At 40.9% G+C, this 23788-nt stretch overlaps 1 protein-coding gene across 2 annotated transcripts in view; it reads right to left on the bottom strand.

Annotated features, from left to right (window-relative positions):
• ANKFN1 (ankyrin repeat and fibronectin type III domain containing 1) overlaps window positions 1-23788 on the bottom strand; it is a 299993-nt gene that overhangs the window by 157994 nt on the left and 118211 nt on the right. Inside the window, exons 3-4 of one of the 2 annotated variants that reach the window (XM_027517947.1) lie at window positions 3991-4192; window positions 32-242 (exon numbers count right to left, since the gene is read on the bottom strand). In XM_027517947.1, coding sequence (XP_027373748.1) covers window positions 32-242; window positions 3991-4176 — 397 coding nt within the window. In that variant the 5' untranslated portion in view covers window positions 4177-4192. The remainder of the gene's footprint in view (window positions 1-31; window positions 243-3990; window positions 4193-23788) is intronic. The other variant, XM_027517945.1, reaches the window with a different exon arrangement.

Raw genomic sequence — 23788 nt, 5'->3', positions numbered from 1 at the left:
TAGTATATGTTTTATTCTCAAGTTTACTTACAGTGTGGACTTTCTCGGGCCCCTGTCTTCAGAAGAATCCTAGCAATGGGTACATTGTTGGTCATGATGGCAATATCCAGAGGTGTCAACCCCTCACTGTTAGGTGTGTTGAGATCTAGTTCTTCTGGTGTGTACTGATACAGGAGGATCTGCACAGCATCCATATCTTGCTGTTCAACTGCTTCAAACATGGCTTCATTGCCCTGGAAGTTCTGGAGAAGAATGAAGTAGGTTAGCACAGTTTCATCAACCAGCTTGTCTTCGTGGCCTGGCTGTTGTAGATTTCAGGGACTGCTTCAGGGACTACATTTCCACTTGTAAGTGGTATGATGGTGGTGGTGGTTTAGTCACTAAGTCCTGTCCGATTCTTGCTACCGCATGGACTGTAGCTGACCAGGCTCCTCTGTCCATGGGATTTCCAAGGCAAGAATACTGGAGTGGGTAGCCATTTCCTTCTCCAGGGGATCTTCCTGACCCAGGAATCGAACCTGGGTTTCCTGCATTGCAGGCGGATTCTTTACCGACTGAGCCACCAGAGAAGCCCCTTTACGCCCAGGTCTCTAAAGCAAACACTGTTGGGCCCTCCCTCCGTCTTTCTAACGAGCACTGAAAAGATCTGTACACTTGGATGCATGGAGACAATTCAGTATACAGTCCATAGATAAGAGCAGACATCAGTTTTTCTCAAACCAGTCTTCTGTGGAATACTGTTCAGGAGGCCATTATGAGGTGTTCTATGAAGAAAGTAACATGTGGTCAAATGAATCTGGTCAATATTAGATTACATCAAGTTATTGCATTATTTTACTGTAAGACCTCTCAAAGTCTTTGCTAATTTTTTAAAATTAATTACATTACATAATTTTCTGTATATTATTATTATTTTTAACATCTTTTAAAAAATAATTTTATTTTATACTTTGGACACCTGATGTGAAGAACTGACTCACTGGAAAAGACCCTGACGTTGGGAAAGATTGAAGGCAGGAGGAGAAGGGGACGATGGAGGATGAGATGGTTGGATGGCATCACCAACTCCATGGACATGAGTTTGAGTAAGCTTTGGGAGTTGGTGATGGACAGGGAGGCCTGGCGTGCTGCAGTCCATGGGGTTGCAAAGAATCGGACATGACTGAGCGACTGAACTGGACTGAACATAATTTTCTGTATACTATCATGTTTTAACATCTTTTAAAAACTACTTTTATTTTATTTTTGGCTGTGCTGGGTCCTTGTTGCTGCATGGGCTTTTTCTAGCTGTGCTGCTGTGGGGGCTCCTCTCTAGCTGTGGTGCATAAGCTTCTCATTGCAGAGGCTTCTCTTGTGGAGCACGGGCTCTAGGGCGCATGGACTTCAGGAACTGTGGCTTGTGGGCTCAGCAGTTGAGGCCCGCTGGCTCTAGAGCAGGGGCTCAATAGCTATGGTGCATGGACTTAGTTGCTCTGTGGCAAGTAGCATCTTCCCGGATCAGGGATAGAACCTGTGTCTTGTGTATTGGCAGGCAGATTCTTTGCCCCTGAGCTACTAGGGAAGTCCCAAGGCCTTTACTAATTTTAATATGCAATTATGATCCTCTCATAGGTGAGAAATATGACCTGTTTCAAATAATTGTTTCCACAGAACATATTTTTCATTGTGTTTGTTTTAACTGTCTTGGAATAATGTTCTACAAAACATAGTATGGAGAATGCTGGCATAGATAACATAGCACGGGTAACTTACATTATGACTAGCTTGCGATTGAGGGTACATGACCTTTCTCTGTTAGCCCCTCCTCTTCCATCCCCATGTCTGGACTGTTGCTCAGACTGTTCCCAGATTATGGCAATGACCTACCTGTTTCTTGTCTGAGACTCCTCCATCACTACTCCATACAAGGGTAATCTTTCTAAAATGTACAATGCTACATGTCCCTTCGCTATTTACACATTTCTACTAGGTCCACACGGCCTGCAGACTGACTCCCTAACTCCTTTGTACTAACCTCTGCGCTTTCTCAACCTGGAGTCACAGTCACTGAATACCTCGCATTTCTGAAACCTCAGATGAGGGAATCAAGAGGTAGTGTTCAGGGAAGGTTTCAGTGGATTAGGTAACAAACTGCTTTGCTGCCTGAGAGGGCCAAAATTTCAATATTCATAGGATACAGATCACCTATAGAAAAAAAATAGCTAGAGACAATATATTTCCTTTGAAAGTTTCTTTCAGAATATTAATAGTAAACAAAGGAGAAAACCTTTAGAATTCTCTCAAATACATTTTTTTATAGCTCATGGAAGAAGAGCAACACATATACTATCCATACATTTATCTGGTATCTTCTCCAGGAATTGCCTGGTGGTTAAACATGTTGAAATACCAGCGGTCCTGACCTAGCGTATGGGTTGTCTGATTAAACCTTTAGTAACCAAATACTAAGGTTGGCAGGTTTTATTTTTAGTCTCATCAAAAATCTATTTTTTCCTTCAAAGGCTGTAGGTCAGCTTAACTGAGTGCATAACACATGAATGAAATTTGAGGAAAACACAGAGTTATGATAAAATACTTGTTTTGACAATGGGGACCCAAGGGGTGGAGCTATTTGGTATGCAGTTCTCTTTGCCACATGGCAGTCTGCTGACTGGAAAAGTGTTTTGTCGACAATTTGCTAAAGCTGAAGAGCCTCTGATGCTTAGGCCATAGCTTAACCAAGTTCTTCTAGAAGATGTGTTTGAAATGAGAAAAATTAGAAACCAAAGTGCAAAGTTAATATGCTTCCCTCTCCAAACAACACAGTTGTGTATTTGTTTGTGATTCTTAGTATGTCTAATTTCTCATATGCCATCGTGTTTGTCTCACTCTTAAGTCATTTCCTTCTCCATGCTTTTTTTGGTGAACTCCAGTATGCTTCTATCTGGGAAGGCTAGGGCTTTTTTCTGTTTTAAGCTCAAACAAATGGTGAAATAAACCCCTGCACAGACATCCTTCCTGATCATGTTAATGTTATGCTCTCAGCTTTTACCGAGGGGCAATATAAGAACCTCCCATATGAGAATGTCTATAACATCCCCAGTACTACTCTTTATTCTCCATTACATAATTCTGCTGCTGCTGCTAAGTCGCTTCAGTCGTGTCTGACTCTGTGCGACCCCATAGACGGCAGCCCACCAGGCTCTCCCATCCCTGGGATTCTCCAGGCAAGAACACTGGAGTGGGTTGCCATTTCCATTCACTGTATCTTATAGAGGCCAGAGGACTTACAACAGGAAGGTATCATTTGCTATACTTTCAATTATTAGCTAATGGAATGCTTTTACCAACTGTCCTTCCCTTTCTTCTTTGACCGACTGGGAACTCAGAGATAAACGTAATGATAAATTTCAGGTACTGTATTTGCCTAGGTTTTTAGTGTATCTATTTCTCTTTCTAACCTCACTATTTTCTTTTTCTAGTTTTTTTTTCTTCCTTCCTTTGTCCCTCTCCTACTCCTTTGCTGTCCCCCATTATTATCATTGATCCATTTATTACCATTATATAATATATTTGCATTTTTTTTTGCCTGGATTTTGTCTTGAAAGCCTTTGGAAAGCATATAGGGTATACATTATAAGTAAGTAAATAGAATATCGTTCATTGTTTATTCAGTATTTGAATGAACACTGGATCTCCCAAGAAAGTCTGTCTGATCTCAAACTCTCTATTTGTCAAATTGCTCTTTTGGGAGTTCTTCGGTTTATTAGAGAGAGAAAAACTAAGGGGAAATAAAGGAAAAGAAATTAAGAAAAAGAAAGGGAAAATCTCCCAGTCAGTCCAACTTTGGCTAAGATATATATGTGCAGTTCCTGCCTTACTTGACTCTCAACATTTATAAACTTGCAAACATCAGGTTCAGAAGTTAATGAGGATCATCTTAAAATCTTCTTAAATCCAAACACAACTGCACAAATCAAACCAAGATGGGAATAAAAAGAGTTTTATTACCACCGAAGTCTTTCTGAGACTCAGCCGGTCAGTTCTTGTCCTAAAATAGGCCTCATCAAATGAAGAGTGGCTGCCTTTCAATTTCTCTGAGAGGTTCCGGTACAGGCGTTTGGCAGCATTGGGAGACGAAGGGGTGCTGTGTTTTTTTGACTGAGAAAGATGTAAATTCTGCATTTGTTGGGTCATCTTCACACGACAATTCCTAGGAGGAGAAAAATCAAATGTTATAATAATTTACATAGTGTAATTATAAGTTGACAATGAATTTTATCATCTCCAGTAACCATCTGGAATCTTAATAAAATATTATAGCTTGAAGGGAACTTAGAGATCATCAGATCCAGCTTTTTCACCTTATAGATGAGAAAGCTGTAACCCCGGGAAGGGAAACAGCTTGTTTATGGCCATACAGCTAATTGGTGACAAGAATGAAATGACAACATCCATTTACTATATAAACAAATACATTCACATACAAACATATGTATGATTTGAGCCTCTACTCAAAATCTTTCGATCTCTGTCCCACTGGGAGGTAATATCTGAATTCTCTAAGCCAGGGTGTCTGTTCAATTCTTCTTGGCTTTATATAATTGGAATTTTGCCACTTATACTTTACATGCTATCTTCTGTTGGGTGTATAAGAGAGTGTGGTTTTTTCCTGAAGATCTTCTTCTCTCAAGGTGTTAAACTGTGCCTGTTATCTGAGATTCATTGAACTACTCTAATGCCCAGACTTTTGGGGAATTTGTACTCATGTACCCATAGGCTCAAAAAACTAAGATCATGGCATCCAGTGTCATCACTTCTTAGCAAATTGATGGGGAACAATTGGAAACGGTGGTAGATTTTATTTTGGGGGGCTCCAAAATCACTGCGGATGGCGACCGCAGCCATGAAATTAAAAGATGCTTGCTCCTTGGAAGAAAAGCTATGACAAACCTAGACAGCATATTAAAAAGCAGAGACATCATTCTGCTGACAAATGTCCATCTAGTCAAATTTATGCTTTTTTTCAGTCGTCATGCATGCATGTGAGCGTTGGACCATAAAGAAGGCTGAGAATTGATGCTTTTGAATTGTGGTACTAGAGAAGACTTGAGAGTCCCTTGGAGTGCAAGGAGATCAAACCAGTCACTCCTAAAGATAATCAACCTTGAATATTCATTGGAAGGATTGTTGCTGAAGCTGAAGCTACAATACTTTGGCCACCTAATGCGAAAAGCTGACTCATTGGAGAAGACCCTGATGCTGAGAGAAGAAGGGCAGGAGGAGAAGGGGACGACAGAGGATGAGATGGTTGGATGGCATCACTGACATGAATTTGAGCAAACTCCGGGAGATACTGAAGGACAGGGATGCCTGGCATGCTGCAGTCCATGGGGCCACAAAGAGTCGGACACAACTTGGTGACTGAACAAATACACCCAAAGGCTCATCCCTAGTCACCCCAGATACTCCAGATAGAGTCCTCCAGGATACTTACTGCTGGCATTCTCCAAGTAGTATTAGACTACTATTCCACATATCTGTAAACAGATCCTCACCAACATCATCAGTTCAGTTCAGTTCATTCGCTCAGTCGTGTCTGACTCTCTGCAACCCCATGAACTGCAGCACGCCAGGCCTCCCGGTCCATCACCAACTCCCGGAGTTTATGCAAACTCATGTCCATTGAGTCGGTGATGCCATCCAGCCATCTCATCCTCTGTCATCCCCTTCTCCTCCTGCCCCCAATCCCTCCCAGCATCAGGGTCTTTTCCAATGAGTCAACTCTTCGCATGAGGTGGCCAAAGTATTGGAGTTTCAGCTTCAATATCAGTCCTTCAATGAACACCCAGGACTGATCTCCTTCAGAATGGACTGGTTGGATCTCCTTGCAGTCCAAGGGACTCTCAAGAGTCTTCTCCAACACCGCAGTTCAAAAGCATCAATTCTTCGGCACTCAGCTTTCTTCACAGTCCAACTCTCACATCCATACATAACCACTGGAAAAACCATAGCCTTGACTAGATGGACCTTTGTTAGCAAAGTGATGTCTCTGTTTTTCAATATGCTATCTAGGTTGGTCATAACTTTCCTTCCAAGGAGTAGGTGTCTTTTAATTTCATGGCTGCAGTCACCATCTGCAGTGATTTTGGAGCCCCAAAAAATACAGTCTGCCACTGTTTCCACTGTTTCCCCATCTATTTCCCATGAAGTTATGGGACCAGATGCCGTGATCTTTGTTTTCTGAATGTTGAGCTTTAAGCCAACTTTTTCACTCTCCTCTTCCACTTTCATCAAGAGGCTTTTGAGTTCCTCTTCACTTTCTGCCATAAGGGTGGTGTCATCTGCATATCTGAGGTTATTGATATTTCTCCTGGCAATCTTGATTCCAGCTTGTGCTTCTTCCAGCCCAGCATTTCTCATGATGTACTCTGCATATAAGTTAAATAAGCACAGTGACAGTATACAGCCTTGACGTACTCCTTTTCCTATTTGGACCCAGTCTGTTGTTCCATGTCCAGTTCTAACTGTTGCTTCCTGACCTGCATACAGGTTTCTCAAGAGGCAGGTGAGGTGGTCTGGTATTCCCATCTCTTTCAGAATTTTCCACAGTTTATTGTGATCCACACAGTCAAAGGCTTTGGCATAGTCAATAAAGCAGAAATAGATGTTTTTCTGGAACTCTCTTGCTTTTTCCATGATCCAGCGGATGTTGGCAATTTGATCTCTGGCTCCTCTGCCTTTTCTAAAACCAGCTTGAACATCAGGAAGTTCATGGTTCACATATTGCTGAAGCCTGGCTTGGAGAATTTTGAGCATTACTTTACTAGCGTGTGAGATGAGTGCAATTGTGCAGTAGTTTGAGCATTCTTTGGCATTGCCTTTCTTTGGGATTGGAATGAAAACTGACCTTTTCCAGTCCTGTAGCCAGTGCTGAGTTTTCCAAATTTGCTGGCATATTGAGTGCAACACTTTCACAGCATCATCTTTCAGAATTTGAAATAGCTCAACTGGAATTCCATCACCTCCACTAGCTTTGTTTATAGTGATGCTTTCTAAGGCCCACTTGACTTCACATTCCAGGATGTCTGGCTCTAGGTGAGTGATCACACCATTGTGATTATGTGGATGGTGAAGATCTTTTTTGTACAGTTCTGTGTATTCTCGGGGCTTCCCTTGTGGCTCAGAGGTTAAAAGGGTCTGCCTGCAATGTGGGAGACCTGGGTTCGATCCCTGGGTCGGGAAGGTCCCCTGGAGAAGGAAATGGCAACCCACTCCAGTGGACAGAGGAGCCTGGTGGGCTACAGTCCACGGGGTCGCATAGAGTCGGACATGACTGAGTGACTTCACTTTTCACTTTCTGTGTATTCTTGCCACCTCTTCTTAATATCTTCTGCTTCTGTTAGGTCCATACCATTTCTGTCCTTTATTGAGCCCATCTTTGCATGAAATGTTCCCTTGGTTTCTCTCATTTTCTTGAAGAGATCTCTAGTCTTTCCCATTCTATTGTTTTCCTCTATTTCTTTGCACTGGTAGCTGAGGAAGACTTTCTTATCTCTCCTTGCTATTCTTTGGAATTCTGCATTCAGATGCTTATATCTTCCCTTTTCCCCTTCGCTTTTCACTTCTCTTCTTTTCACAGCTATTTGTAAGGCCTCCTCAGACAGCCATTTTGCTTTTTTGCATTTCTCTTCCATGGGGATGGTCTTGATCCCTGTCTCCTGTACAATGTCACGAACCTCTGTCCATAGTTCATCAGGCACTCTATCAGATCTAGTCCCTTAAATCTATTTCTCACTTCCACTGCATAATCATAAGGGATTTGATTTAGGTCATACCTGAATGGCCTAGTGGTTTTCCTTACTTTCTTCAATTTAAGAAGCAATGTTCACCAACATCATGCTTCTGCTGCTGCTAAGTCACTTCAGTCGTGTCCGACTCTGTACGACCCCATAGATGGCAGCCAACCAGGCTCTGCTGTCCCTGGGATTCTCCAGGCAAGAACACTGGAGTGGGTTGCCATTTCCTTCTCCAGTAAGTGAAAGTGAAGTCACTCAGTCGTGTCCGACTCTTCGCGACCCCATGGATTGCAGCCTACTAGGCTCCTCCGTCCATGGGATTTTCCAGGCAAGAGTACTGCAGTGGGTTACCACTCATACCTGATGTCAATTTTCAGGTGGTCAGCCATGGATTTCAAAAGCCATCCACCATTATGTCAGTATTGCTATTGAAATACTAATGTTGCCAAGGCTATGGTTGCCTAGCATATATGTATTGGGTGAACAAATGCAAGAATGGCATAGCTGGCTAAGGCAGTTAGTGATGTGCCAAGTGCCTCTATCCTGGTGCAACCTCTGGTGTATTGCACCCAGGTCTCTGGAACATGCTGCTGCCTTCCCCACCACCTGCCCTCAAATTTCTAATAGTGCCTTCTATTTGTATTGCTACCATTTAGCTGTGACCTGGACATCTCCAGCTTTTGAATTTTTTTTAGCCTTATGGACTCTGAAATAATATCTTGTAAAATCTCTTTTATTGACCAAACTCTTCATAGGATAGAGTTCCATGATTCTCCAGTTCCTACAGATATTACCTACCTTCTTCAGCCTGACAAACAAGTGCTTGCCTCTCCAGCTTCATCTGATACTGTACTTCTACTTTTTATGTTTCAGTCTTTCTGACCGCCTTAGAGTTTCCTAAATAGTTCAAACTCTTTCCTACCTCTGGGTCATTGTATGCACTGGTTGTATGTATTAAAATTCCATCTGTGCCTTCATCCCCTGGGAAAACAATTGCTGATCCTTAAAGTGTAGGCTCAAGTAGTTTCTGACACCTCCAGGCAAATGTGTGTGTTTCTTTACTCATTCACTCAGTATATGCCTGTTACAGTAAATATTTTATCCCACCCCAACTGTTTGTTTGGCATTCTTTCTCCCAGCTTGTCTATATGTTTCATAAGAACAAAGACTGCCAAGTATTAATTTTTATCTCCCCACTACTTAAAAGGTGCCTGTCTCAGGGTAAAAGAAATATAACACAGATTAATGAAAGTGAAAGAGGAGAGTGAAAAAGTTGGCTTAAAACTCAGCATTCAAAAAACAAAGATCATGGCATCCCGTCCCATCACTTCATGGCAAATAGATGGGGAAACAATGGAAACAGTGACAGACTTTACTTTCTTGGGCTCCAAAAATCACTGCAGATGGTGTCTGCAGCCATGAAATTAAAAGATGCTTGCTTCTTGGAAGAAAAGTTATAACTGACCTAGACAGCATATTATAAAGCAGAGACATTACTTTGGTGACAAAGGTCCATACAGTCAAAGCTATGGTTTTTCCAGTAGTCATGTATGGATGTTAGAGATGGACTATAATGAAAGCTGAGCACCGAAAAATTGATGCTTTTAAACTGTGGTATTGGAAAAGACTCTTGAGAATCCCCTGGGCTGCAAGGAGATCAAACCAGTCCATCCTAAAGGAAATCAGTCCTGAATATTCATTGGAAGGACTGATGCTGAAGCTGAAGCTCCGATACTTTGGCCACCCGATGTGGAGAACTGACTCCTTGGAAAAGACCCTGATGCTGGGAAAGATTGAAGGCAGGAGAAGGGGACGACAGAGGATGGGATGGTTGGATGGTATCACTGACTTGATGGACATGAGTTTGAGCAAGCTCCAGGAGATGGTGAAGGACAGGGACGCCTGGTGTGCTGCAGTCCATGGGGCTGCAAAGAGTCGGACGTGACTGAGCGACTGAACTGAACTGAAGATGTGAATTGTTCCTCTTCTACCTACTGACTATGTGATATTGAGTCAGTTGTTTTAATGTGTCTGAATCTCATTTTCCTCATTTATAAAATAGGGACAGTAACAACAACTATGTATTATGGTTGTGGGGATTTGATGAAATAATGAATGTAAAGAGCTTAGAATATAAGAAGACTCCTGGCAGCTATCATTTTTGTTGTAGAATATATTCAGTAGATACTTTGGAGAAAATAAATGCACATCTGAGAATCTATTATATATTATATAGTAAGGGTTGACCCAGAAAGCTTATTTCTGCTCATGCCTCTGAATTGGGTTCCATTTCCACTAGTACCAACTAACCTTGACTTATTTGCAATTTAATGAGTGGAGATCCCTCTTCATTACATTGTTGAACGTCTTTAGGCACCTATTAAATCTTGCTTGTAATTTTCTTCAACACAAAGACTTCTTAGTGCCTACTGAGGAGACTAGACTTATTTGATATTAATAGTTTTCATCAGGCCCTACCTAGTCTTAGCTAAATGGCCATATTTACATTTAGAAAGAGGATGTAAAGCATTGTCTGTAGTAATGTATGTACCTGGGGGTGCATTTTCATTCATCTTCAATAATCTTTTAATTTACACAAAAGCAGAAATGGAAAGGGCAGGTGATATGGCACCTTTCTCCTTCTGTCCACAAATCTTTTACCTATAATTCAATAGCAACTATAGCATTTCCTCTATATCTTACCATTCTCACAGAAATGTCAGATATCTGATGTGCAAGCTAGCTCACATGGGGATTGTCTTATTTATTTCTGCCTCCTCTTGCCTCTAGTCATTTCCTTCAGCATTACTGCCCCAGTTCGAGCCATCTGTCTTGTCCTCATCATTATCATTCCCCAAATGAGCATACATTCTTTAGTATCTCTCAGTGCCCAGGAGTCCAGTAAATACATTCTTGTCGATTGATCAAATTCTAGTGGCTTGGCCTCTAACTGATGACACCTACCCACGTGGCCTCTTTTGTCTTTGCTCATTTCCCATCTGTTCCCTTCACTCAGAAGAGACTGGCTTCTTCTCTTTCTTTGACTTCCTTCTCATACCATCCTAGCTGTCCCTTCCTTCCAGGCCATCCTTTAGCATGTTTCCATGTTTCTAGATTTCACCCATCATATTTTCTTTTTCTCCTTTATACATAGAATTTTGTCTGATGAGAGATACTTAGAAGGACAACTTTTTATTATCTGTTCTCATAAACATGTACACCACCACTGCCCCCCTCCCAACTAAATGTGCTCTTAAATTTTCACCATGGAAAGGGGCAAGCATTTGGGAAGCAGAGTAACTTTGGCTCTGGAATTTGGAAGAGCCAAGCTTGAACCATGATATTGTTATCTGTAATTGATGTAACTTTGGACACTTTGACAAAATTCTCTGAGCTAGTCTAATTATGTATAAAAAGATTTATTACAGAGTTGTGAAGATTAAATAAATTCACAACTGAAAGGTTAGCATCCTGTTTGGTGCATAACACTCACTCAATAAATAGCAGCAATTATTAAAGTTACTGCAAGTCTTTTTCCCAAGGTAGAAACACCAAAGTACACTGTAATAATTTAGTTTTCTTTGTTTTAAACATTGTCTTGAAATCTGATTTTATGTACTTATACTGCTGCTGCTGCTAAGTCACTTCAGTCGTGTCCGACTCTGTGTGACCCCATAGACGGCAGCCCACCAGGATCCCCCATCCCTGGGATTCTCCAGGCAAGAACACTGGAGTGGGTTGCCGTTTCCTTCTCCAATGCATGAAAGTGAAAAGTGAAAGTGAAGTCACGAAGTCGTGTCCGACTCTTATCGACCCCATGGATGGCAGCCTACCAGGCTCCTCCGTCCATGGATTTTCCAGGCAAGAGTACTGGAGTGGGGTGCCATTGCCTTCTCCATGTACTACTTAGCCTTTATTGTGATAAAAATACATTTATATATTTTAATCTGTATGTTTATGGTAACTTATGGTAAAACAGAAATAGTAAGTAGAGCTTCAAACTATTAGGGGGAAGGGGGGAATGAAAATAAGTCTAAAAATACTTGAAAAATAAAAAGAAATAAAAGTAGAAAATATAATAAATGACATGTAAAATGAAGGAGTAAGGTTAAGACTGAATATATTATTAGTGAGCACAATACATTCAAATGGTTTACTTTTCCTAATAAAAGATAAAATTCTCCAATTGAGATTTTTAAATTGCCATTTACAAGTGGTATACCTAATTAAACATTTTACAGAGATATTAAAAGCAAAAGAAAAGTATGACAGTGGGACAAAATTAGGACCGCTGAAGATCCTCTTCTTAGCAAAAATTGTCTGAATTAATTTTTCAAAACCCAGGAAATTAACCAAAGTTTTGCATCAATGCAGGAAGTGTTTATTCAAGAAAAGTAACTGAATTTGCTAAGAATAGTGCGCTTTGTGGCATTTTAAAACATGCTTCACTCCTATCAACTCAGCGGTAGCCTTGAAGACTAAACAGTAGTCTGGTAGCCAACGGATGGTGCAGAATGGTGATAGAGATAAAACCCGTCTTGAGAGAACTGTCATTTTTTGACATGTCTGGTGGTTCCCTGAAAGAATTCACTCACAAGGCTTTTTAAAATTTGATCTAACTCAGAGCTCACCAGGTGCAAATAACTTTTCCTCTGGGGCATGTGTTTGAAAACAAACACCCGTGGTGACTTAATATTATAGCTGTCTGAGGTGGCAGATAAGAGTGGTAACAAACAGTAGATAACCAGAAAGCTTAAAATAAAATGTTGGAGAATTAGATGTTCAAAGAAGACTTTGAAGAGTTCTGACCCATTCCTGGGGATGTAGCAGATCACAGGCATTCCCAGATGAGAGGATTCTCGTAAAATACCTGAGAAGGTCCTAAGCTCTCATCTCTGTCTGAGTTTGAGGTCTGTGCCAGCAGGATGTGAAGGCTAAGTGTTGTGTGTGCCTAACTACTCAGTTGTGTCTGACTCTTTGAGACCCCATGGACTGTAGCCCACCAGGCTCCTTTGTTCATGAAATTTTCTAGGAAAGAATACTGGACTGGGTTGCCATTTCTTACTCCAGGTGCTCTTCCTCACCCAGGGATTAAACTCACATCTCTTGCGTCTCGTGCATTGACAGGCAGATTCTTCACCACTGTGCCAGTGAGAATGAAGGCTACCACAGAGCTGCCAACTGCCTGATGAGTATTGAAGGTGTGCCCCAACATACACATAGAGCCACTCTGCCAAGATTGGTTCTAGCCCTTTAATGAAAATTTTATTTGATCATTAGCTGACCACTTTTTCTTGGGCTCCAAAATCACTGCAGATGGTGACTGCAGTCATGAAATCAAAAGATGCTTGCTCCTTGGAAGAAAAGCTATGACAAACCTAGACAGCATGTTAAAAAGTAGAGACATTACTTTACCAACAAAGATCCGTATAGTCAAAGCTATGGTTTTTCTAGTAGTCATGTATGGATGTGAGAGTTGGACCATAAAGAAGGCTGGGCACTGAAGAATTGATACTTTTGAATTGTGGTGTTGGAGATGACTCTTGAGAGTCCCTTGGACTGCAAGGACGTCAAACCAGTCAATCCTAAAGGAAATAAATCCTGAATATTTATCGGAAGGATTGATGCTGGAGCTGAAGCTCCAATAATTTGGTCACCTGATGTGTAGAGCCAATTCATTAGAAAAGACGCTGATGCTGGGAAAGATTGAAGGTGGGAAGAGAAGCGGACAACAGAGGATGAGATGGTTGGATGTCATCACCAGCTCCATGGACATGAGCTGAGCAAGCTCTGGAAGATAGTGAAGGACTGGGAAGCCTGGCATTCTGCACTTCATGGGATCGTAAAGAATTGGACATGGCTGAGCGACTGAGAAACAACAAAGTTAACCAAACAAAGACTTCAGAGGCCACATATGATGAAAATACAGACTTTACAGATTTAGTTCTGGACTTTACAAGTTCAGTTAGGGGACAATCTGATATCTAGAGTTGCCACATTATATTGTTTAAGATGCCTAGTTTTCAACAGAAAAAAGTATTAAATATACCAAAGCTATTTTCCATTCACAGGAAATAAAGCAATATGTTAATATTGCCCTTGAAGAAGTCTAAATGTTGGACTTGTTAGACAAAGACTTAAATTGGATATCTTAAATATGTTCAAGGAACTAAAGGAATGTATGTCTAAAGAAATAAAGGAAATCAAGAGAATGGATGTCTCGCCGTATAAAAAATATCAATAAAAGGTAGAATTTATTAAGCAAAGCCAGAACCAAACAGAAATTCTGGAGTTGAAAAGTACAATAATTGGGACTTCACTGGTGATCCAGTGGTTAAGAATCCACCTGCTGATACAGAGACACATGTTTGATCCCTGATTTGGGAAGATTCCACAGGGCAGGGGATGATAAGCCTCTGCGCTACAACTACTGAGCCCAAGTACTGCAACTTCGGAAGCTCACATGCCTGGAAGCCGTGCTCCCCAGCGAGAGGAGACACTGCAATGAGAAGCTCATACACCACAACAAAGAGTAGACCCCACTCTCTCACGGCAACTAGAGAAAGGCTGTGTGCAGGAGTGGAGACCCAGTGCAGCCAAAGATAAACAGAACCAACAGCAGCAAAACCCCATAAAACTAACAAAAAGAAAAGCACAATAACTGAAAGGAAAAATTGATGAGAGGGACTCAACATCAGATTGGAAAAGGCAGAATAAAGAATCAGCCAACTCAAAGACAGGTCAATTGAAATCAGTTTTAGGAGCAAAAAGGAAAAAATAATGAAGAAAAATTGTTTTGGAGATCTTTGTAACATCATCAAGTATACCAACATACATTTAATAGGAGTTTCAGAAGGAGAAAGAATATTGAAAAAATAATGGCCAAAAGCTTCCTCAAACTGATGAAAAACACCCAAGAATTTAGTGAACACCAAGTTGGATAGAGTTAAAGAGAATCACACCTAGATACATCATAATTAAACTTTCAAAAGCTAAAGACAAAGAGAAAATCTTGAAAACAAGCAAGAAATAACTCCTTATGTACAAGGAATCCTCAAAATGAATTAGAGCTGACTTTTCATCAGAAAATCATAGAGGCCAGAAGGATGTGGTTTTAGTACAGAATCGAAAGTAAGGACTTTGATATAAGTCTGATCTACTTTCAGGTTTTGGCTTTTCAACTTATTAACTGGATGATATTTAGCAAAATATTAGCTTCGATTTCCTCATTTTAACGGTGTTACCATCTCAATTTTAATAGTCATGTCTAAAGGGGTATTAAAGTTTTAAGTGAAGTAACACATACCTTGGAGAAGGCAATGGCACCCCACTCCAGTACTCTTGGCTGGAGAATCCCATGGACGGAGGAGCCTGGTGGGTTGCAGTCCATGGGGTCGCTAAGAGTCAGACACGACTGAGCGACTTCACTTTCACTTTTCACTTTTCTGCATTAGAGAAGGAAATGGCAACCCACTCCAGTGTTCTTGCCTGGAGAATCTCAGGGACAGAGGAGCCTGCTGGGCTGCCGTCTATGGGGTCGCACAGAGTCAGACATGACTGCCGAGACTTAGCAGCAGCCGCAGCAGCAGCACACATACCAATAGTTTAACAGAATGCTTGAAATAAATAGATGTTCCATAAATATTTTCTGAATATATATTTATTTTAGGTCCACTGTTCCCAGGCAATTACTGGTCTACTTCTGTTGGTTCCATTTTCCAGAATTTCATAAAAATGAAGGAATCATTATCATTCACTCTTTTTTTTTTTTTTTAACTTTGATTCTTTTTTATTTTGAGGGCCAATTTTTTAATGGTAGGGTTTCTTTACTAATTTTAATTTTTAATGGAACTATAGTTGATTTACAGTGTCATGTTAGTTTCTAATGTGCAGCAAAGTGATTCAGTTGAATATAAGATTATATATTTTCTTTATTCAGGGTTTCTATTATAAGTTATTATAAGATAATGAATATAGTTCCCTGTACTATACAATTGGTCCTTGTTATTTATCTATTTTACATACATGTGGGTCCCCTACATATGAATGAGTTGCGTTCTAAGAGCACATTTGTTAATCCAGTTTGTTGGTAGGTCTAACAAAGTTAGGTACCCAACTAACACAACCAACTGTATAGTACTGTACTGTAATAGGTTTATAATACCTATACACAAACATATATTAAAAAATAAAAAAATAAAGCACTATATATCTTACAGTACAGAACCTTGAAAAGTACGGTAGAACAGTACAAAAGATGGCATTCAGGGGCTGGCAGTGAGTAACCAGGCAAGAGGAGTTACTGCCTGGAGAAGGAAGAGGGGGTGGAGACGGTAGAGGTGATGGATTGCCAGCCAAAGGAGATGGAGGGCAAGCTGCAGCTTCACTCACTCTTGACCCTGCTGGCACAGGCTCTGGTTCTTTGTTGGATTCATTTCTATATACACTCTTGAAAAAACAACCCAGTGATGTTTGGCAGTAGCTATTGTTTGGTTTTTTTCTTATCATAGATGACATGGTAGCTCTGGATTGCGTTCCAAATAGCTGCTGCAACTTTCGTGTACTGTTCTATATTCAGCTCCTGTGTCACAAACACGAACACTGCTCCTCAAATAAAGAAAATCCCCTTGCCATTTGCTGCACTGTGACTCTCTTCAGTTACTTCCTCCTCTTGTCTTTCTTTGTCCTTTCTCTGGGCCTTCGATTCCATCAGGTCTTCTTTAGTGAAGTCCTCATGTTGCATAGCAAAGAGTTCAATGAAGCTGTCCTCTTGCAGGTTTAACTTGAAATAAAGATGTTGTAGCAAGTGTCTTTTAATTTCATGGCTGAAGTCATCATCCATGGTGATTTTGGATCCCACCCCAGACAAATAAAATCTATCACTGTTTCCACTTTTCCCCATCTATTTGTCATGAAGTGATGAAACTGGGTGCCATGATCTTAGTTTTTTGAGTGTTGAGCTTTAAGCCAGCTTTATCACTCTCCCCTTTTACCTTCATCAAGAAGCTCTTTAGTTCCTCTTCGTTTTATGCCAGTAGAGTGGTATCATCTGTATACCTGAAGTTGTTGATATTTCTCCTGGCAATCTTTATTCTAGCTTGTGTTTCATCCAGCCTGGCACTTCACATGATTGTACTTTGCATATAAGTTAAATAAGCAGGGTGACAATGTACAGTCTTGATGTACTCCTTTTCCAGTTTTGAACCAATCCTTTGTTCCATGTCCAGTTCCAATCGTTGCTTCTTGATCTGCATACAGGTTTCTTAGGAGACAGGTAAGGTGGTCTGGTATTCCCATCTTTTTAAGAATTTCCCACAATTTGTTGTGATCACAGTAAAAGAGTTTAGCAAAGTCAATGAAGCAGAAGTAGATTTTTTTTTTTTTCCTGTAATTCTATTGCTTTTTCTATGATCTGGTAGGTGTTGGGAATTTGAACTCTGGTTCCTCTGCCTTTTCTAAATTCAGCTTGTACATTGGGAAGTTCCCACTTCATGTACTATTGAAGCCTAACTTGAAGGATTTTGAGCATTACTTGCTAGCATCTGAAATGAGCACAATTGTATGGTAGTTTGAACATCCTTTGGCATTGCCTTTCTTTGGGATTGGAATGAAAACTGACCTTTTCCAGTCCTATGGCCACTGCTGAGTTTTCCAAGTTTGCTGGCATATTGAGTGCAGCACTTTCACAGCATCATCTTTTAGGATTTGAAAGAGCTCAGCTGGAATTCCATCACCTCCACTAGCTTTGTTCATAGTAAAGCTTCTGAAGGCCCGCTTGACTTCACACTCCAGGATGTCTGGCTCTAGGTGAGTGACCACACCATCGTGGTTATCTGGGTCATGAGAACTTTTTTGTACAGTTCTTCTGTGTATTCTTGCCACCTCTTCTTAATTTCTTCTGCTTCTGTTAGGTCCTTGCTGTTTCTGTCCTTTACTGTGCCCATCTTTGCCTGAAATATTCCCTTCATGTCTTCTTGAAGAGATCTCTAGTCTTTCCTATTCCATTGTTTTCCTTTGTTTCATTGCACAGTTCACTTAAGATTTTCTTATCTCTCCTTGCCATTCTCTGGAACTCTGCATTCAGTTGGGTATATCTTTTCCTTTCTCCATTGCCTGTTCCTTCTCTTCTTTTCTCAGCTATTTGTAAGGCCTACTCAGATAACCACTTTGCCTTCTTGCATTTCTTTTTCTTTGGGATGATTTTGGTCTGCCTCCTTTGCCTTCTTGCATTTCTTTTTCTTTGGGATGATTTTGGTCACTGCCTCCTGTACAGTATTAAGAACCCCCATCCGTAGTTCTTTAGCACTCTGTCTACTAGATCTAATTCTATTTGTCACCTCCACTATAGAATTATAAGGGATTTGATTTAGGTCATATCTGAATGGTCTAGTAGTTTTCCCTACTTTCTTCAATTTAAGCCTGAATTATACAATAAAGAGCTCATGATCTGAGTCACAGTCAGCTCCAGGTCTTGTTTTTGACGACTGTATAGACCTTCACCTGATGTGAAGAGCTGAATTCTTAGAAAAGACCTTGATGCTGGGAAAGATTGAAGGCAGGAGGAGAAGGGGATGACAGAGGATGAGATGGTTGGATGGCATCACAGACTCAATGTACATGAGTTTGTGCAAGCTCTGGGAGATAGGGAAGGATGGGGAAGCCTGGTGTGCTGCAATCCATGGGGTCACAAAGAGCTGGACATGTCTGAGTGACTGAATGACACAGACCTTCTCCATCTTTGGCTGCAGAGAATATAATCAATCTGATTTCAGTATTGACCATCTGGGGATGTCCATGTGTAGAGTCATCTCTTGTATTGGAAGAGGTGTTTGCTATGGCCAGTGCGTTCTCTTGGCAAAATTCATTTTGTATTGTTTCAGTTTGTACTCTAAGGTCAAACTTGCTTGTTACTCCAGGTATCTCCTGACTTCATACTTTTGCATTCGAATCACTTATGATGAAAAGGACATCTTTTTTTTGGTGTCAGTTCTAGAAGGTCTTGAGGTTCTTCCTAGAACCATTCGATTTCAGTTTCTTTGGCGTTAGTGGTTGGGTCATAGACTTGGATTACTGTGATGCTGTATGATTTGCCTTGGAAATGAACTGAAATCATTCTCTCATTTTTGAGATTGCACCCAACTCCTGCATTTTGGACTCTTTTGTTGACTATAATTATGGACTACTCTATTTCTTCGAAGAGATTCTTGCCCACAGTAGTAGATATAATGGTCATCTGTATTCAATTCACCCATTTCCATCTATTTTAGTTCACTGTTTCCTAAAATATTGATGTTCACTCTTGCCATTTTCTACTTGACCACGTCCAATTTACCTTGATTTGTGGGTATAACACTCCAGATCCCTACGCAATATTGCTCTTTACAGCACTGGACTTCACTTTCACTACCAGACACACCCACATTTAGCAGTATACAAAAAGCATAATATCACGATCAGTCATGGCTTATTGCAGGAAAGCAAGCTAGTATAGCATTCACCATAATTTGTTGCACTAACAGAATAAAGGGGAAAAGCCATATGGTCATCTTTATAGATGTATATAAAATAGCATTTGATAATGTCAACAACCATTTATAAATTAAAAAAAAATTAGGAATATAAGAGAAATTCTTCTACCTGATAAAGAGAATCTACAAAAACCTATAGCCAACATTATGTTTAATGATTACAAACCAACTCCTTCTTTCCAGGATCAGAAAAAATGCAAGACTGTCCATTCTTACCTTTTCTGTTTTACTAGGCATCCTTGCCAGTGAAGTAAGATAAGAAAAATAAAGGCACATAGATTGGAGAGAAACAAGGAAGACAGTCTTCATTTGTAGATGACATAAAACCTCTGTAGAACAATCTAATAAATACACAAAAATCTACTTAGAACTAAATACAACAAAATATATGCAAAACTATAGTTAAAACTACATGACATTAATATGTGAATTAAAGAAGACCTAAATAAATAAAGGTAGACCTTCTTCATGATCAGATCAGAAGAATTAGTATTGTTAAGCTGCTAGTTCTTCCAAACTGAGCTATAGATTCAATGAGCTCACAAGTAAATTCTAGCAGTCTGTTTTTCTTTCTAGAAATTGACAAGCTGTATGAAAATGGAAAGAATCCAAAATAGTCAAAACAACATTGAAAAGAGAACAAAGTTGCTTACACAACCTTATTTCAAGACTTATAAAGCTACAATAATCAAGATATGGTACTGGTATAAGGATTGCTGTATATATAAAGACAAAGGCATAAGGATAGACATATAGGAGACTGAAGCAGCATAGAGAGCCCAGAAATGGCCTCAACATATATGGTCAGTTGGTTTTTCACAAAGGGTCAAGATAATTCAATAGAGAAAAATTATTTTTTCAACATTCTTTTGAAACAATGGGTGATGGCACAATGGGATATACATATGCAAAAAAGAACCTAACTCCTACTTCATATCATATATACAAATTAACTTGAAATAGATCATCGACCTAACTTTGAAAGCTAAAACTAAAACTTCTAGAAGGAAACATAAGAGAAAATCTTTGTGAACTTGAATAAGATAATGATTTCTTAGAGGAGATCCAAAAAGCACAAACCATAAAATAAATTGATAAACTGGACTTAATGAAAATCAAAGACTTCTGCTCTTTGACATATTATGGCCTGGACCTGTGAATAGCCGAGCTGTAAGGCAAGAGTGAGAGTAGCCTGGACAATGCACGTCCAAAATGGCAAGAATAACCTACGGAGAGTGGAGTCTGTTCAGATTTATTTCAAAACTACCTGTTTCCTGGGCTTTGGCTGCTTGCTCAAGCAGAGAGCTGTGGCCGCTGCTGTTGACCCATCTCTTATGCCCCCAGCTGTCACAAGTGAAGGGCGGGTCTATCATGCTTGTTGTGACAGTAGCTTCAACAGCTCTGACCCAACTAGACCCACGGAGGGAGGCTCCAGCCTCAATCACGGCTACAGTGAAGGACTGGGTAACATTATCCCGATATGGGAAAGCTGGATCATGAGAGACAGGAGACTGGGAGCATCCAGCAGATAGTTTCCTCTCCATTCCTTCCCTGTGGACTGTTTTGAAGGCTTCTTGGAAGCAGTCACCAGCAAACAAACAGCCATATGTGTTTTCTTGTGATGTTTTGGCTAGTTCAGCTACAAACCACCTGTATTTGTTCCCCCTCATTCTTTGGCTCATTTTCTTTTATTCCTTCAAGTCTGATGCCCTCAGGTTGCATCTGTCAGTACCAGATAGAATATTTGCAATTGACTCTGCCTCAGGCTTTGTTTTCATAGGCTGAGACAAAATATAATAACAATCCTATGAGGAAATTATAGGACCACTGGGACGTTCCTGGTGGCTCAGATGGTAAAGCGTCTGTCTACAATGCAGGAGACCCGGGTTCCATCCCTGGGTCAGGAAGACCCCCTGGAGAAGGAAATGGCAACCCACTCTAGTATTGTTGCCTGGAAAATCCCATGGACGGAGGAACCTTGTGGGCTACAGTCCATGGGGTTGCAAAGAGTTGGACATGACTGAGCAACTTCACTTTCACTTTCATGAGGAAATCAGCACTACTAATACATCATCATTTTAAAAACAAGAAAACTGAGGCCCAGAGAGGTGAGGTAATTTGTCCAAGATCCTGTAGCTAGTAAATGGAGGAGGTAGAATTGGAACGCTGACTCTAAACCTCCTGCTCTTAGCAACTCTGCTATTTTTCTGGTCTGGCTGCCTATCAGCTTCTTAGACCTTGATTCTGAAGACAAGATCTTGCCCTCATTATGAGTTCTGGCGTGTCCAGAGTCCCTGTCTCATAGGCGCTTGGTTGTGGAACTTTCTTGTTGTATTTGTACTGTGAAAAATGAACTGAGCCAGTTTGAATGAGGAGCGGTGGTAAAACAAAGCATATTAGAAACAGGAATTCTAGCCACTTCTGACAGCTGGGTAGACAGATACATTTAGTGAAGGGGACATTTCTGACTGGGACAAGATTGCTCTTCAGGCTGTGAGGTGAACTAGGGACCTTTAGACTCCAGCCTGCCTGTCACTAGACAGAAAAGTATGACCCCTTCCCACATTCTCCGCTGCTTAACATGACGAGTATGTCTTCGGTTGCTAACGTGTGGCCGATTCTATTACACTGACGGTATATAACAGGGTGGAAGCATCCTTTTCAGTTCCTGTGCATTTTTCAAAAAATAATATATTCAGCTATTCAGTGATAAGTTTTTAAAAGTCAGCTGTGACTTCACAGCAAGAAGAAGACTGATTTTTGAAGTTTGAAAGTATATTTATGAGGTAGAAAGTGAAAAGACAATACTGATTCTATAGTTCAGTAAATCCTTATGGATAATCTACTTTGTAACCTATGCACCCTATGTCAGACCCTTATTCAGAGGAGAACACATAGGGTCCTCACAGGGCAACCAGTTGGCTTGGTTTGCCTGGGACTGAGTGGTTTCCCTGGTTGCAGGACTTACAGTGCTAAAACTGGAAGAGTCCTGGGCAATTTGAAACAGGTTGATTGACCTACCTGTACCCCAAGGGGCTCATAGGCTAAGAATGAAGGCAGTTATACAAGTATATGCAGCTATGAAATAGTGTGACATGTGAAATTATGTAAGAATAATATATTTTACTTCCCTGGCACCTTCTCTGATACAGTCACTGTTTAGAATAATAATATATGTATCAGTTCATTGAATCCCACAATAGCCCTGTGAAATAAGGACTTTTCTCATCCTCACTCGACATAGAAATTGAGGCAGTACTAAGGCACAGATCTAGGTTTCAGACCCAGGAAATAAGGGTCTGTATCTGATAAATTAATGTCTAGACACTGGTCTCAAATGTCTAAAAGACCAAGAAGTAGCAAAAGGAATAAGTGATTAACTTTGTGGGTGACAGAAGGTGGTTATGGGAAAAGGGGGTAGGGGGAAAGGGGTTAGAGAAGGTGGTGCCCAAGCAGGAATGTAGGAAGGAAAGGAAAAGGCATTCTTGGCAGGCTGGGTCAGGTTAGGACATGGAGATGTGAACCATCACGGTGTTGCTGGTAGATCAGTGTCTATAGGAGCTCTGATGGGAGTTTTCTGGGCTCTGACATGGTCAGTGGTACATTTCACCCACTGTTCCAGGACCTTGAGAAAGAAGCCAGGAGAAGTCATAGGCTCGGGTCATCAAGGACTTCACATGCCACGCTAAGCAGCACAGATTTCAACTTGTTCATAATAGGAATCGCTAGAGGATTTTATGGAGAAGGCAATGGCACCCCACTCCAGTACTCTTGCCTGGAAAATCCCATGGACGGAGGGGCCTGGTAGGCTGCAGTCCATGGGGTCGCTAGGAGTCAGACACGACTGAGCGACTTCACTTTATTTTTTCACTTTCATGCATTGGAGAAGGAAATGGCAACCTACTCCAGTGTTCTTGCCTGGAGAATCCCAGGGACGGGGGAGTCTGGTGGGCTGCCATCTCTGGGGTCGCACAGAGTTGGACACGACTGAAGCGACTTAGCAGCAGCAGCAGACGATTTTAAGACAAAGCTGATGCTTGCACTTTTAGAGAATTTCTCTGGAGGCATCCAGAAGGGGAGAGGGTGGTGATAGGACAAGTGAAAACCAAGGTCTTGAAGAAGCCCCCCGGGAGCCGGTGACTTCAGCTACAGTGTGTGGCAGAAGAGATGGAGAGGGCTGGGCAGGTTAAACATGCGAAGAAGATAGAATGAACCAAGCATGGTGAGTGATTGGACGGAAAGGCCAAGGAATTAGGAAATTGACTTCTGTGTTCTCTGCTTGGCTAGCTAGGTACATAGGCCTTCCACCAATAATCAAAAAAAAAAAAAAAAAAAAAAAAGAACACAGGAGGAAAAGTGGATTTAAAGAAGGAAGATGGTGAGTCCAGCTTTCCACAGTGTGACTCTCAAGGGCCTAGAGGAAGTCTAGATGATACTGTCTAATCCAAGCATTTCACTAAAAAATGAGGCAGCTTGTCCTAA

This window comes from Bos indicus x Bos taurus, chromosome 19 (assembly GCF_003369695.1).
Source record: "Bos indicus x Bos taurus breed Angus x Brahman F1 hybrid chromosome 19, Bos_hybrid_MaternalHap_v2.0, whole genome shotgun sequence".
In the NCBI taxonomy this organism is placed as follows: Eukaryota; Metazoa; Chordata; class Mammalia; order Artiodactyla; family Bovidae; genus Bos; species Bos indicus x Bos taurus.
This window is presented reverse-complemented; position numbering and strand designations above follow the sequence as displayed.